This window comes from Mastigoproctus giganteus, chromosome 5 (genome assembly GCF_048544385.1).
Source record: "Mastigoproctus giganteus isolate SK-2022 chromosome 5, ASM4854438v1, whole genome shotgun sequence".
Lineage (NCBI taxonomy): Eukaryota > Metazoa > Arthropoda > Arachnida > Uropygi > Thelyphonidae > Mastigoproctus > Mastigoproctus giganteus.
This window is the reverse complement of record NC_143579.1, coordinates 125026994-125048217: the sequence shown is the minus strand read 5'-3', so window position 1 is coordinate 125048217 and position 21224 is coordinate 125026994. Positions and strand designations below refer to the sequence as shown.

Below are 21224 nucleotides of genomic sequence, written 5' to 3'. Positions count from 1 at the left end.
GGGCAAATGCAAGAGTTGTACTTTCATTTAAACAAAAACTTGAAATTATTCAAAAGTTTGAAAATGGTGTATCTCTAAAGAACCATTATAATGTTGGTGACCAAACCATACGCAACATTGTAAAAAATAAAGGGAAGCATCGTACTGAACATGCGAGTAATGCTTGATAAGCTCTTTATCTATCGCTATACTTTTTCCGTAGGTTGCTGAACATTTTTCGATACAGCAAGTCCCTGACTTACGTAGCTCTGGACTTACATTACATTATTTATAATTTTTTTATTTGACTGAAGATTTCAAGTGACGGGGACACACATTTCACCATAATGTAACAACTCAGAATTCCAGCTATCGGTATTATCGCAAATGCAATAAGATCGAGTTTGCTACCAGTTTATAATTAATTACACTAACAGGAAAGCCCAGCAACCCAGAAAGTGCAAATTGTTTTTATTGTTTTATGGCAGTGACCTCCAGAAATGTGCTTTAGTAAAATGTCAGCTTGTATGGAGTGATAATAGTGAGTTTTCGCCTTAACCCTGTGAAGTTCTTTTCAGAAAATTTCGTTTTGACTGTTATCATGATGCCAACTAAGAGAATAAGTGACAGCGGTACTAATAAGTCTATCAAGAAAAGAAAAGCGATTGAGTTGAATCAGAAAATTAAAATAAGGATGTATGAAAATAGCCAAACATTAACAAGTATCGTGCGGAATTCAGATTTGTCAGTGGCAACGGTGAACACAATAAAGGAGAAAGACAAAATATGAGAAGCAGTTGGCACCAATGAAGGTCAACTATAATAATAACCAAGTCTACGAAATACATACCAGTTTTTACAGTACAATAACATGCGTTTTTTCTTCCTTTTATGTTTTCTTTTCTTATGTGCCACTCTGGCTACTTCACCGCTCTCTCTCCAGATAAAGTTTTTAATTGAACTTATTAAAAATATATAACTATTTTTCCTCATTCTTCTGAGGATATTATGTGGTTTTTGTAATTTTGGCATATCAGGGATATAGCAGCAATATTTTATTGGTCATTCCCGAGTGACGCAAATCTCGACTTATGTAAGGAAGTCCTGGAACGTATCTCTTATGTATGTCGGGGACTTACTGTATTTTTGGATTAACCTGGAAATCGATTATCTGTGAATATTTTTTTTACCATCTAGCCCCGAAAATCAAGAGTCTATTGTATTTGTATTAAATTTTATATAACCAGTGATAAGATATTTTTTGCAGTATTTTTCTTTTTTTGTATATTTTAGAATCTGAAAAGAATGCAGTTGCTAACAACTCATCTTCAGTTGCAGTAAGTATATTTATATGGATATTTCATTAGTAAATTTAATTCTATAATTTGTCATGAGCCAATTAATTTTTGTTTTTTATTATTCTAATGCAAGCACTTGAAACTTTGACCCAATCTTAAATGACCTTATATAAATACAGGTAATCCTCGTATAACACGGTAGTTAGGTTCCTATAAAATATTGTGTAGTGCGAAACCGTGTTATATGGGACTAAGAACTAGTGCAAAAGGAGGGTTACATTCCAAAAGCTAACAAAAATACACCATTTTTTTTTTATAACTATCAGAAACTTAATTTTTTTAAAAAAATAGTAATAACTTAACAAGCTGTGTTACAAACTGTGATACATATGTCAGATATTATACGTTTATTTAATTTTCTTCCTTGTCATCGTTGCTAAGCACAATCAAACGAGAATGTTTTTTTCTGTTGCAGAATATCATCACTTTCTTCTACAGCATCTAGATTTTGTGTATCTTCTGCTCTCTTTAAAAAATCAGTAATCTGGGTTTGTTTGCTTTTGCTTATAGATCTTTGTAAATTTTTAAGTTTAAACTTTTTTATTTGCTTTCCAACAATACCGGTAACGCATTTTAATCTACACCTTTCATTGCACAAGTAGTAGAGGATCTACAAACTAGCATAGGTTTTATTATGTAATCTCCTGATGCATTACTGCACATAAGTAACGTTACACAATCTTTTGATGCCTTAAAACTTGGTGCAGTTTTCTCTTTTTTTGAAATAAACATTCAGATGGGCATTTTTGTTCACCAAAAATCTGTCTCATCTGCTGATGAGACAGATTGAAAACTTGATGTGGTGTGTATCCATGCTTTCCAATAATTTTTTGAAATTCCTCTGCATACTTTTTGGCAGCTTCATTATCAGCCGGTGCACTTTCCCTTTGAATTCTTATATTATGTAATGAGAAGCGGTTTTTAAATCACTCAAACCAACCTTTACTGGTAACAAATGCTGGGTTAACAGAAGATTTTGCATTTTCTTTTAAATAGTTATAAATTTTTAGTGTCTTTTGTTTATTTCGTTGTCATCTAATAGGATCCGTTTTTACTGCAATCATCAATCCAAATACTGAGTGCCTTTTCCATTTTCTGAATTATTTGCCCTCAGGAACGAGCTGTCATATTTGCAGAAATGAAAGATCCTGCAAGATGCTCATTTTTCTTTATGGTGCGGATTGTTACTTCATTTAAATTTAAACTTTTTGCAACATATGATACCTTTCCCTCTTTTTAAGATGATCCAAAATTTGTATCTTTGATTATAGAGAAATAGTTTCTTTTGAGTTATGCTTTTTTTTTTTTTTTTTTATTAAAACCCCAAACACGAGATGTGTTAGAACCTATGGTACTTAGTACCGTGTTTGGGTTGGAGGTTGAGAAGACGAAAGAAGATATTTGTTGACATTAGACTTGAACTTCTGTAGACTGTAATTTTCAGGATATAGGTATGAAGGGAGGTTGTTCCAGAAAACGGCAGTTGAATGAATAAAAGAGGAAGACGAAAAGTTGGTTTTGTGAGTTTGAAGTTGGACAGTAAATGGATGTTGGCTGGTGGCGGCACACGTTCAGACTGTTTCGAAAGAGGGTGTGGGAATTATAGAATCCAATTCAGAAGAACAGTGCCAATGTAGAAAAGGCATGCAGCAGAAACAGTACGTCTATGAGACAGCAAGTGGAAACATTCTGTTAGAGAGGAGTCATTAATTAACCTAACTGCCCTCTTCTGAATGGAATCTAGAGGCCTGAGAGAGATTTTGGGGGCACCGCCCCAGATGTGGGAACAATATTCCATGGTAGGGCTGATTTGCGATTTGTACAGAGTGAACACCTGTTTGGAAGAAAAGTAATGCCAAGAGCGAAAGAGTAAATCAAGTTTTTTAGATGCAGAGGAAGCAATATTTGTAATGTGTTTGTGCCAAGACAGATTAGAAGTCAGGGTAATCCCCAAAACAGATATATCATTTTGCCTAGAAATCGGATTGTCACCAAAGATAAGCATAGGAGCAGAAGAATCCTTTTTGTGAGATATAAGACAAGACTCAGTTTTAGAAGGATTGAAATCAACTAAGTTGTCTTTGCCCAACTGGAGGATTACCTGGAGATTGGCATTTAAGGAATTGGTAGCAGATATTTGAGAATATCATTAATATACTAGAGGAAAAGAGTGGGGGAAAGAACTAAACCATGGGGGGGACATCAGCATTAGTGGAGAAGTTAGAAGACAGAGAGCCATCTACCATCACCCTCAGTTTTCTCTCTGATCAAGTTTTCTCTTGATCAGAGAGAGAACTGGATAACCAATTACAAAAACAGTTGGCAAACCATAAGATGGAAGCTTGTTTAGAAGACCTTTATGCCAAACATGATCGAAAGCCTTTGAGATGTCAAGAGCAACTACTTGTGTTTCACCGAACTTTTCCATTGAATTAGTCCATAAATGGGTAACATAAGCCAGAACATCACCAGTGGATCGACACTGACTGGTGATCGTTGATCAGACGGAAGGTTTCTAGGTAGCTTAAGAGTTGGCGGTTAATTGATTTCTCCATTACTTTAGAAAGAGTAGAGGTAATTGCAATGGGACGATAATTGGATGGGAGGGATATGTCACCCTTTTTAGGAACTGGCTGGATATGAGAAATTTCCAAGCAGAAGGAAAAACACCTTTGGAATAAGAAAGTGAAAAAAGGCGGCAAAGAATAGGGGTAAGTTCAGGAGCACAGGTTTTGAGAACAAGTAGAGAAATACTATCAGGATCTGGAGTTTTCTTAGCATCAAGATTCATCAAAATCCTTCTGACATCCTTTTGACGTAAGACCACAGGAGGCATTGAATGGAGCACGTTGGGAATGGTGGGAGGTGTTTTATGCTAGCAGGTAAGCTTTATCCTTGGCTGAAGTGACAACAGAACCATCTGGTTTTGACAGAGGTGGGAGCAGAGATGGGCAAAAGTTGCGGCCAATAGCTTTGGCAAAAGACCAGAATGCTCGGCTACCATTAGGACAAGAAGCAAGTTTTCTACTCTTAGCCTGTTCAAAATCTAGTTTGGACTGATTAATAAGTGCTTTACAATTGTTGTGAGCTTTGTTGTAGGCAGAAAATGAAACTGAAGAATTTTTACTTTCCTTAGGCATAATTTAGAGCTGATATTTAATTTACAACAAAGAAATTATTCCAATACGGTTCTTAAGAACAAAGTTTAGTAATACATACTCAAAAAATTTATAAACGATCAAATAAAAGCCAAAATAACCTTACAAAAACCTTAAAAGTCACGGACTGCACACTTCAAAGTCACAATTTATGGTCTGAAACAAGCACAAGTTCAATAGCACAGAACCCCAATGGCTCACATCTGGTGGGTATGGGCTTGGCACACCCAGGGTCCTGAGCTGGATATCATCATTCTTCTCTTTCTTGGTGATTCCCTTCTCTCTCTCTCTCTCTCTCTCTCTCTCTCTCTCTCTCTCTCTCTCTCTCTCTCAGGGTAACTTGGGAATTTTTTTGGCTGGTGCAGCATAAGTCTCAGGTTTCCTTGCACCATATGGCTAATAATAATAATAATTACCTAACATGGGGATTTCCCAGTAATTTTTGCACAACTAGCAAGTCAACAGCGATGATTCACAAAAAAGAATGGAAAGTTTGAAAAATTACATCCAATAATAGAAGCGTTTTGCCCACACAAAAACATTGTTTCATGCGAGGTTTGCCAAAATTCTCCAACCGTGTTAGAGCGAAACTATATTGTGCGAGGATTACTGCAATTTATCAATCGTGTTAGAGCGAAACCGTATTGTAGAAATACTGTGTTATACGGGAGGTTGCCTGTATTCCCATCACTAGGTAAGTGTGAAATGGAAAGGAATAGAATATACATTACTTTGTATAGTATGATAAAATTTCATTTTGTGATATGTGAAAAAAAAGTATTTGAATATCCACAGAAGGTATTGCTTACTTAACCTTAATACATAGGCCAACTTTGGCCTGTATGATGGCTTGAATCCTTCTGGGTATACTTTCAACCATTTTTAATAGATGTTACCTGTAAAAATGTTTCTTAATGTTTCTAATGTCCGCTCAAGGTCCAGGCCTTGGGCTGGTCAATCTTATTTTTCAAGGTCATTGTCCAAAAACCAGTCTTGTATTTTTCTTCAATGTTTTTCTTGCTTGTATATTTTAGAATTTGAAAATAATTCAGAATGCTATATGATATGGAGTACTGTTCTACTGATGTTGTAAGCCTTAGTTTCTGTAGTGTTATCAGAGTGTAGGCATGCATACTTGTCAAATACATCCAAGTAGAGATCATGGACTTCATGGTTTCAGGCACCATCATTAGTGGACCAAGTGCTAATCAGCTGAAATAGATCTATACCATCATCCATACCACCATACTTCATGGTTGAGACATACAATCCGATAGGAAGAGCTCTTCTGTGATCTCCAAATGCAAAATGCATCCATCAGAACAAAATATTGTGGAGTGAGATATGGCTCTCCATAACAGCCTCAGCTGAAATTCGAGTTCAATGTCAAAACTAAAAGCCCACATAAGATATTCTGATTTACTAGCCTACTCTATTTGTATTCGTAAGTTGTTCATTATACTCATCACAGTCATTCAACCCATGGAACACACTCCTACTCTCATTTTTTTCCCTTCTTAGTGCTTGTGTTACACCAAACTGACTCGGTATTGCACTGGGCATCCATGTCAACTAGCTGCACTGCCTTACAGTTTACGTGCTTCTTAAATAAGAGCATAACCCCTCCCTTCTCCTTTCTGTATTCAATATACTCCCCATATTCAAATTCTGCTTGCCTTATATCAAAGTGCCCCCACTTCTGTAATATCCCTATAATATCTGCATTTGATGACTTCACTGGCACTTCAAATTTATCAAATTTATTTACAGTGCTAACATTGGTGTACTTAGTAAAAAATTCAGAGCTACAGGGCTCAATAACTTCAATGATTTTTTTATATATTAAAAAAGTAAGAGATTACCTCAATCTTTTTCGTAGAATGCTTCCAGTCAATTCTCTCCCAAATGTGATGAATAAAATAAGATGAAAAAAATTGAATTAAAGAATGCTCACACTCAGAGATATGAACAAATCTGATGTGCAACGGAATCGAAAGCCAAGAGCCCCAACCGAAAGTCAGTGCCCCAAGAGAGGGCACTGACTCTCTTTAAAAATTACAGCTGTGAATTTCAAGCTCCAAAAAAGCGATAAGTGTTTGCCATTTTATTTACCTTATTGTTATTTTATATTGAACTTTATAAGTAGCCATATAGTTCTAGATATGCTGGTTATTTTTATTTTTAATTTAGATAAGAGTTTTGTAGATTACTACTTAATATACGTAAAACCGTTGTTTTGTTCGAATCTTGCAGCCATTGTTTTTGTATAGAGTGGTAAGGAATTCAAATTTTTAATTATGTTAACTAGGTAGCTCTAATGTAAAATTATATAGCGTAATTCGCATCCCTGCATTTAGGATTCTATTAGATAGTGTAGTATTGACAATTAATTAATTAAATTTATTGATCTTATTAATTTAAAATATCATTCCCCAGACTAGAGCAGAAAAGCAACGGGCACAAAATGGCAAGAGTGCTGTGACTCTGGGGAGAACTGAGGGGGGGGAGGGGGCAATTCTCCAATGCATCACAGCCTAAAAAAAATGTGCAGCTTGTGAAATGTTTGCTGAACTCTCTGCAACAGAACTTGATCTAGCCAAGGAGGATGACTGTGTGTGCCAGGTGCAGAGAGTGTCTAGAAATTAGGCGTCAACTCAGCATTCTGATGGACGTCTATGAGAGCTTGAGGTGTAGGGTAGATGCCCTCGAAGAAATTAATATGTGGGGCCCGTCAAGCTCTCAGCTGCCCAACTCAACGCCAGAGCTCCCTCCTGGGCATCAGGCAACACAGCGGCAATCTCCAAGGCAGAATGTGCTGATCCCACAGGAGTTAGATATCGTCGATGACTCTATTGTCAGGGAGACGGGGAATATATTGTGTAAAAAAGGATAGATGGAATAGGACCAGGATATGTCTGCCAGGGGCAAAAGTTGATGACGTAAAACATATATCATCTTTTAAGGACACAAAAGGTGGTATTACTGTACATGTTTGCACTAATGATATTAAGAGTAGGAGACCGGTGGAATTACTTAACAAGTACAGATCAATGTTGAAAAAAAGCCATGAGTTAGGATTGAATTTGAAAGTGTCTGCAATTCTGCCAAGACACGATAGGAGGGAGTACATGATGAGAGCCTTGTCAGTCAATTCAGCCCTAGAGGAAATGTGCAAGGCTCAAGGAGTAGAATTTTTTTCAGCCTGGTCTGTGCTTGTTAACAGGAGAGACTGCTTCTACAGGACACACTTAAATAGAAAGGGTACAAAAATATTTTCTGATACTATCAAGGCAGTGTTAGGTGGGTCGGAAAATTGCTAGATTGGGGGGGGGGATTCACAGACTAAAAGTTAAAAGTAGCCGCAGGAAGAGGTGTAGGTGATTCTTGCACTACTTCTATTAGAATAAGCAGCGGCCTGGAGCGAGGGATGTTGGGGGTTTCAGGGACTGATGGCAGACATTGTGAAACAGATGGGTATATGGGATGTGTTACGATAACTAATAATAAAAATAGGTACATGTATACTTGTATGTATACCAATGCTAGAAGTGTAGTAAATAAATTTGATGAATTTTAAGTGTTGGTCAAGACATCAAAGGCAGATATTGTTGGGATAGCAGAGACGTGGTGTCACACAGATATAAGAAATGCAGAACTGGAATTTGGGGTGTACAATGTGTACAGAAAGGATATTTCCTTGTGTAGTGATGACCCACAGCAGGCCTTGAAACCCCTGGTGCCTTGCTTTCCAAACTGTTGCATGTTTCTGCCTGCGGTTATTGTTAATCTAATAGTCTGTATCTCCCCCTGCCAGCTTGCAGTTTTTTGGCCCACCTAACACTGCCTCAATAGCGTCAGTAAATATTCTTGCATCTTTCTGTTTAAGTGTATCCCATCCCTGTAAGAACACTTTCTTTTGTTAACAAGCACAGACCGTGCTGGGAAAAATTCTACCCCATGAGTCTTGCACAATCTCTCCAGTGCTGAATTGATTGACAGGGCTCTCAACATGTACTCTCTCCTATCATTTCTGTGCAGAATTGTAGACATTTTCAAATTCAAAGCTAACTCGTGACTTTTTTTAACATTTTCCTGTACTTGTTAAGTAATCCCTCAAATATCCTACTCTTAATATTATTAGTGAAAACATGTACAACAGTATCACCTTTTACACTCTTAAAAGATATCTGCTGTACATCATCAACTTTTGCCTTGGCAGACATACAGTGGTCCTATTCCACACTTATTCTTTTTGCACAATATTTTTTCTGTTTCCCTAACAATAGAGTGACCGATAATAGCTCCCTCTTGTGGGACCTGCGCATTCTGCCTATTGAGTTGCCACTGATTTTGCTGAGGAGAAGTGCAAGCTCTGGTAGGCAGTGCTTGCACTTCTGAGGTAGGCAGCTTAGAGCTTGGTGGGCCCCAGCTTAATTCCTTTGGCGGCATCCACACTGTTCAAGCTCTCATAAATATCCATCAAAATGCTGAGTTGATTCCTATTATCATCACACACAAAGGCAGTCTCCCTTGACTCTATCACGTCCCATTCCAGATAGGTTTGGAATGGACGGTGATACAGTCAAGGGAGACTGCAAATTTCCAAATTCAGTTTAATTGAGGATACTACAATAAAGTAATACACTGAGTGGACAGAAATCATGGTATACCTACCTAGTAACAGGTAGGTAGGCCCACCTTTCGTCTGGATAAGAGCAGTCACATGGCGAGGCGTTGACTCTACTAGTTCATGAAAACGTTCCACAGGTATTTCCATCCATGCCTGCTGCACTGCTGTCCATAATTCCATCGCATCCTGGGTGAAGAATCAAAAGCTTGAACGGACCTTTCCACAGTATCCCAAATATGCTCCACAGGATTCATATCTGGTGAATTGGGAGACCAATCCATGGTGGTAAAATATGTGGCATGCTCTTTGAACCATGTTCTAGTCACCATGGCTCTATGAGGAGGTGCATTGTCCTTCTGGAAGAGTCCATTGTCTTGTGGGTGCATGATGACCATAAACGGATGCAGAGGGTCTCCAAGGATGGACACATAACCTGGTCCATTCAGAGATGTATCTAGATGTACCAGAGGTCCCAACGTGTGCCAGTTCAACATGCCCCAGACCATTACCAACTGTCCAAACAGTTCCTTGTTGATTGGTGCGGTTTCTTCCAAATACGCACCATCCTGTCTGCTCGAAATAAATGGAAACAGGACTCAATGGACCAGGAGACCCATCTCCAAATATCCAAGGTCCAGTGATGATATTCTTTTGCCCAGTTGATGTGTGGAGTCTTGTGTCATGGTGTTAGCAGTGGGACTCTGGTGGCTCCCATATCCTATTGCGGCTAATGATTGCCTGATGGTCTTGGTGGAGATGTTTCTGGTATCTCCCTCAAAGTTGGCGGTGATTTGTGCCGCTGTCACTCTCCTGTTGGCTGAAACAGTGTGAGACAGACATTGACAGCCAAGTTTGTCCACCACTTTTCTCCTCCCACAGTGCTGTCCACGAAGAGATGTTATTCCAGAAATGACATATTCCTGATGCACTCTTGATACTGTCAAATGGGGATAGTACAATTTCTGTATCACCTCCGAGATAGTGACCCATGTGTCGGGCACCCACTATCTTTCAAAGTTGGCTAACTCACGTTTATCCATACTGACATCGAATTACCATCTACATGAATGCAGTGATGCAGTTTACCCATATGCCTGCCAAGTGGTGGGTTTGTACACTAGTGAGAAGGGTGACAGCATCCTGTTCCCAGGAACCAGGTATTCCATGAATTCTGCCCTTCCAGTGTATATTTAAATGTAATAGCATTAGCATTAGTATATGATGCAAGAAAGCAAGCTTATACAACATCAGTCAAAAATAAAAAAAAAAAAAAAAAGGACCCTCCATTCATTCCAAATGCCTGTCCAGCTCAGCCTTAATTTATTTAGGCTATCAACTTCCACAACAAAAGATGGAAGTCTGTTCCACCAATCAACCACCGGCTGGCTAGAGGCAAATTCTGCACAACTATTCTACAACTGTCTTTCCTCAATTTGAATCTATGCCCCCTCGGGTTCTTAATCTGAGCAAGAGGAAGAATCCCATCAGCATTTAGCTTGTTCAACCCATTCAAGGCCTTATACACCTCAATCAGATCACCTCGTAGGTGCCTACTCTCCAGGGTCTGCAATTTGCAGAACTTAAGCCTTTCTTGGTAAGAGCACCCCTTTGTTCACCTCACCAATCTTATTGCTCTTCTTTCTACTTGTTCTAGCAACTCTATATCCTTTCTAAAATGAGGCCTCCACACCTGTACACAGTATTCTAGGTGTGGCCTGACCATTGCCTTGTACAATGGGATAATCGCCTCGCTGTCCCTGCTAGCAAAATTCCTATATATCATTGACAAGACTCCATCACCTGCCCTGGCACCCCATCTACACTGCTCTGCAAACTTCATATTTGATTGCACAATTACCCCCAGATCTTTTTCATTTTCCACTTCCCTGAGTGTAGTACCACACAGTTGATACGTTTTTCTTCGGTTATTGCTTCCCATATGAAGTGCTTTGCATTTGTCAATGTTAAACTTCAGTTGCCACTTCTCAGATCATTTACATAACTTGTCTAGATCCACTTGGAGTAGAATGCTGTCTTTACTTAACAACCCTGCCAACCTTTGTATCATCTGCAAACTTGGATTAATCCTGATATACCTTCATCAATATCATTGATTAATACACAAAACAACAATGGACTCAGCACCGAACCCTGGGGAACTCCACTAATAACATCCAAGAAGAGCAGTGTCCATTGATTACCACTCTCTGTTGTCTCCCACTCAATCATCCCTTTATCCATTGTAGCAACTTACCCTTAATGCCATACCTCTCCAATTTGAATAGCAGTCTTCCATGTGCAACAGTATCAAAAGCTTTCCTGAAATCCAAGTATATGATATCAAAATTATTTTTGACATTCAGTTTCTTTGTGACCACATCATAGTATCCAATCAAATGGGTCAGGCAAGACTTCCCCTTAACAAAACCATGCTGTGTCCGAGCTATAACTGAAGTCTTGTCTAGATGATCCTGCAGTGCTTCTTTAACTAGTGCCTCCATTAATTTTCCTGGAACAGAAGTTAAACTCACAGGTCTATAATTACTTGTGTCAGCCTTTGATCCTCCTTTGTGAATTGGGGTCACATTTGCACATCTCCAGTCCATGGGTACCTCCCCTGAGTCCAAGGAAGCTCTCATAATTATGGCTAAGGGTTTGCTTACTTCCTTTGCTGCCTCCAAAGGAGGCAGCAAAGGAAGTAAGCAAACTCTGGATAGATCCCTGGATAGATCCCTGGATAGATCTGGATAGATCCCATCCACCCCAGGTGCCTTTCTTGTGTTTATCTTCAACAATTTCTCCTCCACTTTATTCTCAGTTATTACAAGATTCTCTGGCTTACTGCCGGAGTTGAATACACCTCTGACATTCCCCTCGCTGAATAACTCCTCATGTGTGAATGTCGATGCAAAATATTCATTTAGTTTGTTAGCTACTTGAGCAGGATCATCAACAGTTGACCCATCGATATCAAGTAGACCAATCTGATTCATCCCCTTCCTTCTAGAGTTTACATAAGTAAAGAACTCTTTGCTGTTTTTCTTTGCATCCCTGGAACACAAGTTAAACTAATAGGTCTATAGTTACTTGTTGCCTTTTGAACCCCTTTTGTGAATTGGTGATATATTTGCACACCTCCAGTCCATGGGGACCTCCCCTGAATCCAAGGAAGCTCTCATAATTATGGCTAAGAATTTGCTTAATTTTTTTTTTTTTTTTTTTTTTTATGTAAACCCCAAACACGAGAGGTATTAGAACCTATAGTACTTAATACCGTGCTTGGGTTGGAGGTTGAGAAGACGAAAGAAGATATTTGTTGACATTGGACTTAAACTTCTGTAGACTGTAATTTTCAGGAAATACATATGAAGGAAGGTCGTTCCAGAAAACGGCAGTTCAATGCATAAACGAGGAAGATGAAAAGTTGGTTCTGTGAGTTTTAAGTTGGACAGTAAATGGATGTTGGCTGGTGGCAGCACGTTTTTGGACTGTTTTGAAAGAGAGAGTGGGAATTATAGAAGCCAATTCAGAAGAACAGTGCCCATGGAAGTATCTGTAGAAGAGGCATGCAGCAGAAATAGTACGTCTATGATACAGCGAGTGGAGAGACTCTGTTAGAGATGAATCATTAATTAACCTAACTGCCCTCTTCTGAATGGAATCAAGAAGCCTGAGAGAGGTTTTGGGGGAACCACCCCAGATGTGGGAACAATATTCCATGGCAGGGCGGATTTGCGAGTTATACAGAGTGAGCAGCTGTTTGGATGAAAAGTAACGCCGAGAGCAAAAGAGAAAACCAGGTTTTTTAGATGCAGAGGAAGCAATATTTTTAATGTGCTTGTGCCAAGAAAGATTAGAAGTCAGGGTAATCCCCAAAAGTGATAGATCATTTTGCCTAGAAATCGGAGTGTCACTAAAGATAAGCATAGGAGCAGAAGAATCCTATTTGCGAGATATAAGATAAGACTGAGTTTTAGAAGGGTTGAAATCAACTAAGTTGTCTTTTCCCCACTGGAGAATTACCTGAAGATCAACAATTAAGGAATTGGTAGCAGATTTTCGAGAAGTTGAAGCTGATTGAGCAGGACAAGGTTTCGCAAAATGGAAAGTGGAATGCAATGTGCTATCATCGGCAAAACTATGGATAGGATTTCCAGTCAATGGAAGAAGGTCATTAATGTACAAGAGGAAAAGAGTGGGGGAAAGAACTGAACCTTGGGGGACACCGGCATTAGTGGAGAAGTTAGAAGACAGAGAGCCATCTACCATCACCCTCAGTGAGCGATCAGAGAGAAAACTGGATAACCAATTACTAAAAACATTTGGCAAACCATAAGATGGAAACTTGTTTACAAGACCTTTATGCCAAACACGATCAAAAGCCTTTGAGATGTCAAGAGCAACTACATCTGTTTCACCGAACCTTTCCATTGAAGTAGTCCATAAATGGGTAACATAAGTCAGAATATCACCAGTGGATCGACACTGACGGAATCCATACTGGTGATTGTTGATCAGACGGAAGGTTTCTAGGTAGAATTGATTTCCCCATTACTTTAGAAAGAGTAGAAATAAATGCAATGGGAGGGATTTGTCACCCTTTTTAGGAACTGGCTGGATATGAGCAAATTTTCAAGCAGAAGGAAAAACACCTTTGGAATAAGAAAGTGAAAAAAGGCGACAAAGAATAGGAGTAGGTTCAGGAGCACAGGTTTTGAGAACAAGTGGAGAAATACCATCGGGACCTGGAGCTTTCTTAGCATCAAGATTCGTCAAAATCCTTCTGACATCCTTTTGACAGAAGACCAAGATCATTAATACATGAGCTGGAATAAAAATGGGATGCTAGCAAGTCAGCTTTATCCTTGGCTGAAGTGACGACAGAACCATCTGGTTTGGACAGCGGTGGGAGCAGAGATGGGCAAAAGTTGCGGCCAATAGCTTTGGCAGGAGACCAGAATGCTCGGCTACCATTAGGGCAAGAAGCAAGTTTTCTACTCTTAGCTTGTTCAAACTCTAGTTTATTTATTGGACATTTATTGGCACATTTATTGGAAAACCAAGGTTTAGATAAGGGATGAGATTTTAAAGTGGAGTGTGGGATAAAGGATTCCATTCCTGCAAGAATAATTTCACTGACACGATCTGAGCAAACGTTGACATCAGAAGTTTTGAAACAGTAATCCGACCAAGGAAAAGAAGAAAAGAAGTCTCGCAGGTCATCCCATTTTGCATTCTTGTAATGGCAAACAACACGAGGTTGGGAATAACCATAAGGTAAAGGCTCCATTGGATAAGAGACAATCACCAAGTTGTGAACTGAGGTGCCTAAAGGACCACTCACTTCGACCGTGTACTTAGAAGGGTTGTTTGTGAGAAAAAGATCAAATGTGTTTAGGATTGTCCAGTATTCTTGTAGGTAAATGAACAATCTGTGCAAGGTCATTAGTAATTGCAAAACCCTCAGCATCTTCACCAGCTGGGTCGGTGTGACTAGAAAACAGAAGCCAGCTGGAGTTGTGAACATTATAATCACCAAGGAAAATTACCTCACTGTTAGGAAAGTTGGACTGGAGAAAGTCAAGTTGCAAAGAGAGGAAGTCGAAGAGCTCCAAGTGATTAGTGGAGTTGGGAGAACGGTAGAGACAACAGATGAATTTGACACAATGAGGTAGAGAGATTTTAAGCCAGAGAAGATCAAAGAGAGGAGATTCCAAATTGCCAAGTCTCTGACAGAGAATATCAGAACAGACATATGCACAAGTATCACCTTTGATGCCAAAGGAATCATACAGCGAATAATTTGGGCATCTGAGATGAGCAGTAGTTGAATCAACCGATAACTGAGATTCTGTCAGAAAAAGTACATGGGGTTTGGCAGACTGCAAGCGGAAATGAACATCGTTGAAATTAGAATTGAGACCACATATATTTGTGAAATGAATTAGGAAGTGATTGGGAGGTTTAGATCTTTTTGCAGATAAGCTTGCTCTATTAGTTTGACAATTCATGGTGTATTCAATAGTAAGAAAAAGTGGGTGGGACATGCTGTATGAAGTAATGAAAATTTTGGATATGGCATCCACTGGTAAGAATATATAGATCCCGTCCACCCCAGGTGCCTTCCTTATGTTTAACTTCAACAATTTCTCCTCCACTTTGCTCTCAGTTTTAACAAAATCACTTAGCTCCCTGTTACAGTTTGATAAACGTCTGGCATTCCCCTCATTGAATAACTTCTCATGTGTGAATGTAGATGCAAAATACTCATTCAGTTTATCAGCTACCTGAGCATGATCATCACCAGTTGAATCATCGATATCAAGTGGACCAATCTGATTCATCCCTTTCCTTCTGGAGTTTACAGAAGTAAAGAACTCTTTGCTGTTTTTCTTTGCATTCTTTCCCGAAGATTTCTTGTAATCTGCATTCGCCTGCCTAACCTCCTTTGTGAATTGATTACAGACTAGCTTCTACCTGCAATAAGTTTCTGTGTCACCTGATACTTTATATGTATCCCATACATTTTTCTTCTATGCCACGAGCCTCATTAATTCATCAGACATCCATTTAGGCCTGAACCTTGAACAGTATTTCTTAGTTGGAATGAAAAGCCTAGTAGCCGCCTGGATTAAGTCCCTAAAGGTTTTCCATTTAAATTCCCAGAATTTAAAAACTGTCTTAGATCCCTATAGTCACCTTTATGAAAGTAAAAGCACTTTCCTTTAGCCTCGATGGTAGTTACATCTTTAAATAATTCCCATATCAGTACATTGTGATTACTGTCACCCAGTGGTTTCTTTATCTGCAAATTCTTAATGCATGAATAATCATTGCTGATAATCAGATCAGGACTATTAATCCCTCTGGTTGCCTCTCTCAAATGCTACTGTAGAAAACAGTCATATTATAAATCCAAAAAAGTCTTGCTAATGTGGAGTGACCAAACCACAAGTTCCAATCAATATCTGGCAAGTTAAAATCTCCCATTATGAAACATTCTGATTTACTGGTGCACTCTATTTATAATTGCTCATTATAATCATCAGATTCATTAGGCCCATAACACACACCTACTCTCATTTTTCCTTTTGCAGTGCTTATGTTACACCAAACAGACTCAACATTACATTGTCCATCAATTGGATGCACTTCCTTAGATTTTGTTTTTTTAACTAACAGCATAACCCCTCCTCCCTTCTTGTCCCATCTATCCTTTCTGTAAACATTGTATTCCCCAAATTCCAGTTCTGCACTGCTTATATCTGTGTGACACGATGTCTCTGATATCCCAACAATATCTGCCTTTGATGTCTTGACTAGCATTTCACGCTCATCAAATTTATTAACTATACTGCTAGCATTGGTGTACATTCAAGTATACATGCATCTGCTTCTACTCTTAGTTACCCTAACACAGCCCATGTATTTATTTGTTCCACAATGACTCCCAACAGTCCTAGAAATTTCCATTGCCTTGCTTTTCATGCTGCTGCTCATTCCAATAGAAGCAGTGCAAGAATCACTTTTGCCTCTGCCTGTGGCCACTGTTAACCTTTTAGTTTGGATATCTCCTCAAGCTAGCAGTATAACACTATAGCACTATGCACGAGTTATGCAGAATTATAAGTATTACACTATCAAATTTGGGTTATATGTATTACGTTTTCGAGTTTACAATATACAGTAGATTCTGGTTATTTGGGCCACTGGTTAACCAGGGCAGCCGTTTATTTGTGACAAATCTTAAAAAACAGAATCCAATCAAGAAAACAGCCAGGGTTTACTTCACTTAATTGAGACAAAATGCCGTTTAATCGGGGCAGGAGACCGCAGCACTGCAGATTACCCTACAATTGTCTACGACCGTACCACGTACTTCGGTTGGATTTCTGGAGGTCACAACCATAAAACAATAAAAACAATTAGCAGTCACCTGTTTATTGGGCTTTTGTGTTAGTGAAAACTATCATAAACTGATAGTAAACCTGATCTTATTGAATTTGCGATAATACAAACAGCTGGAATTCTGTGGGTTATTATGGTAAAATGTGTTTACACTTCTCTGGAATCTTCAATCATATAAAAAAATAATTTTCAGAATCTTCTCTTCAGTCCTATTTTTAAAGCTTCGTAATTTGTTACTCCATTCTCACTTGCATGTATCGTGTTACTTGCAATTTGTGTGTGCAATGTTTTTCGTTATTGATTGCTTATCTTTTTACTGTTTTAAATTTTAACCCCCACCCACAAATGTCAGTGAACAGAAATGTCAACTAGTTTAGATAGTATGTACATATTACAGTACGTATTAATTATTCCGATTATCACATATATTCTTCCAAATTTCACATATCATTTAATTTTTTAATTGGTAAGGTAATGAAACCGGCGAGATTGTTCAGGCTGGGCACCATTGTAATATCTTTTTGTGCACGCTAAGTGGTCAGAGCCAAATATACATGCGTGGGACCCTTTTAGAGCGAATGAGAGCTTTCATGAGTAAATTTGTGCTTAATATACTTTACTTTTATAGCCTGTGGATAATATTCCTCCTATTTTCGCTAATTAGAATCGCTGTTTAATAGAATTAAAATTCAATTCACAAACGTGATCACAATGACCGGCACTTACTACACATCGTATAGTGAACGGTACTTTACTATGGTGACTCCATTGTAACGTGATTTGATTGTACAGTGAACCAATTGTAAAGCGGGAATCCATTGTGAAACTTCGGATAATTGGGGCAGCCGCTTAATCGGGCCAAAATGCACTAGTCCCGATGTGTCCCAAATAACCGGAATCGACTGTACCATTATGCTTGTAAAGTTATAAGTTAATTATAATGTCTAATAAAATTATCTATTAACAGCAGTCTACTTGATTCAAACTTTTAGGTTACCAATTTACCTCAAATGAGACACTAGAGTTCTCCTAACAAGCACAAAGTACAAAAGTATATATATGATATGCTAAGATGTGATATGTGCACCAAGTTGCTGATATAAAGGTACTTTGTATACAGCAGGCCCTTGTTCGCTGTTCGCTTTACGCTGATTTGCTATAACGTTGTTCTTATATTATAACTCGTAACTGACTATAACGCTATCACAAATCACCAGAACGCTCTTTTACAGATGCATTTTTGGCATATTTAACAAAATCGTTTCATTTGATGCAGTCTAGCTTGAAAATGAATAGCAAAACAGCATTAAAACATTTCCCACGCTCAGTGAAATTTTCTCGCACGCTAATTTAATTGCAGTACAGTGACTTGTTATGTAGTTCCAAGATCAACATTTTAAAAAAATGATCAAGTATATTGCTTGTAATATTTGCGTTATATGCATTTATCCGAAGTCTAGACATCACTCAGTATGGTATTAGACATAATGCGTAGCGGACAGTTTACTCGAACATTGTATCCTAATTAATGCAACCAACGCAGTTACATTTTCGAAGAGTTAATAATGACAGATAAGAATGAAAAAGCAACGTCTGGACACAGTACGAAGACTACAAATGTAAGAAAAAGACTGATTTGAAAATTAAATTAGACGTTTTGAAGCGAAGCAATTCTGGTCAACGACAAGCGGATGTGTGCAATAATTTAGGACTGGCAAGTTTAACTGTAAGAACAATTATAAAAAATAAAGAATTAATTTTAGCAGTGGGAAAGACAGCTGTTCCACTGCAAGCATCTAGGGCTAGGCTGGATATTAGGATTGAAATGGAGAGACTTTAACTAATTTTATTGAAGATAATATCCAATACAGAACTGAGTTAAGTTAAATATTATAAAAAAAGGGGGGGGGGAGAGAGAGAGAGAGAGAGAGAGAGAGAGAGAGAGAGAGAGAGAGAGAGAGATTAGCCTATATGATGATCTGAAGAAAACTTACCTAAAAAAAAAAAAAAAAAAAAATGTGGAACCATTTAAAACTAGTAAGGCTGGTTGAATAGATTTAAAATCCAGAGAGAAGCTGCAAGTGCAGATCAAGGAGCTGAAACTTTCAAAAAAGAACTTGTTAAAATTATTGAAGAGGGGTATTATGTGTTATATTCTCAACAAGTTTTTAACATAGATGAAGCAGGACTTTTTTGGAAACAAATGCCTAAAAGAAGTTTCATATTGAAAGAAGAAGAAAACATACCAGGTTTCAAAGCGGCGAAGGATCGGTTGACTTTATTGTTGGGTGGTAATGCTGCGGGGGATTTAAAATTAAAGCCCCTTTTAGTTTACCAGGAAGAGGGTCTAAGTACAACCCAAAATTGACACATTTTTCATGACTTTAAATTCATCAATTAAATTAAATCAATTAAAATTAATTTGATTCAATTTAATGCTCGTAGACAGGAGTTTGCCTTACTCCTGCGATCGGAGCAGCCCTCGAGGATGTCGTGAGAGGGCGGTGGGTTGAGCACTGCCGTCTTCTTCGACCAGCGCGCTCCTTTGGAGATGGAGAGATTGACGGCGGTAGAGACAGACAGTCTCTATGCGAAGGTCTCTTTCCTACCGGCAATGGAGGGCAGAGTGGCCCCGTTGCGTGATCGCCGGTGGTGGCTACCGACTGCAGACGGGCAGCGAGTGTTTCACGCTCGCTTTCGCAGCAGTTCGTCTTGCAACGGTCCAAGAATTTCACCTCTAGTGTCGCAATACGAATGCCCCCCCGTCTGCTTCACTTAATTGGGACAAAATGCCGTTTAATCGGGGCAGGAGACCGCAGCACTTGAGATTACCCTCTTAATCATTACCTCGTGTTCCGAAAACCAACAAAATAGAACCAAGGTCCTATTCCATTATTCCATGCACCATTATTCTGGCGTTACGCCTGCTTTAAGCACTCTAATTTTTTCAAAGTAAACGTGCCGGTCACCCAAGACACTCGATGAAAAGAATCAAGGAAAACCGGCGAGATTGTTCAGGCCGGGCACCATTGTAATATCTTTTCTTGCACGCTAAGTGGTCAAGGCCAAATACACATGCGTGGGACCCTTTTAGAGTGAATGAGAGCTTTCATGAGTAAACGACCTGATGATACAAAAATACGCGTCCGTTTCCATGAAGGAAACGGATGAAATATTCTATTAAACGCATTGGAGATCTGAACCACAGTGGGCTTATCTGTGTCATGTAAGGGTAGTCAGAGCTCACTTCACACAATAATGGTTTGAAGTGAAGTGAGCTCTGACTACCCTTACATGACACACAATAATGGTTTTTTCTTTTTTCTCTTTTGGGGAGGCATTGCATCACCAAAAATCAGCCACATTCATGATTTTAATTGGAATTTTAAGTTTCTGATACACAAATAGTTACCACATAATTATATACATATGTAATGCAGAATATTTTATTTGTACAAATATTTGAATATTAAATATTTTGACCGACATTTGTGCTTCTTTTCACTACCGTTTATTATTGATTAGGAAATATCTTATGGCCCTGACCACAACTCACAAATACATATATTACCTTATGGAAATGCGGTGCTCGCTTAGCTCAGATTCACTTAGCGCTCTGTTTTTCCAGAACAAATTATCAGCATTAAGTAGGGGGGGGGGTCACCTGTATTAAGTAGTACCTTACGAAACTGGGCTAAAAATAAACTAACAAATGTGACTAGGACTATAAATCTCTTTATAGAATATGATTCAAAATGCTAGTTAGGTCAATAAAATGGCATTTTATTGACCAAAGACATTTTTCAAAAACTTATTCTTTTCCTGGAATTCAAAATTTAACTAGTATATGTTTACTCTCAAATCAATAGTTTTGATTGGTTCAAGAGTAACTGTGAACAATAACTTAAATAGTAACTTTTCACTTCTCCAATTTGTACATAGTGTTTTTTGTGCAACAGTACCAAATACAGTGGACCTCCGTTTTACAATATTAATCCATTCCAGAGATACCATGTCATGAAAATATCATAATTGTGAACCAGTAACACCTTGTTTTTTGGTAATTTGTTTCAAGACCTCAGAAGTTGAAATTTTTGTTAAATAACTAAGCTATTTATCTCTGTCTAAAAGGTAATTTTTATAATGGAAATTGTTTTAGTGATATAGAAATAGAAATTTATGTCAAATAAG

General features: G+C 38.4%; 1 protein-coding gene across 2 annotated transcripts in view; it reads left to right on the top strand.

Moving 5' to 3' along the window:
- BORCS7 (BLOC-1 related complex subunit 7) overlaps positions 1 to 21224 on the top strand; it is a 157473-nt gene that overhangs the window by 50364 nt on the left and 85885 nt on the right. For both annotated transcript variants that reach the window (XM_090373446.1, XM_090373445.1), the window contains exon 3: positions 1273 to 1316. In XM_090373446.1, the coding sequence (XP_090229572.1) occupies positions 1273 to 1316 (44 nt within the window). The remainder of the gene's footprint in view (positions 1 to 1272; positions 1317 to 21224) is intronic.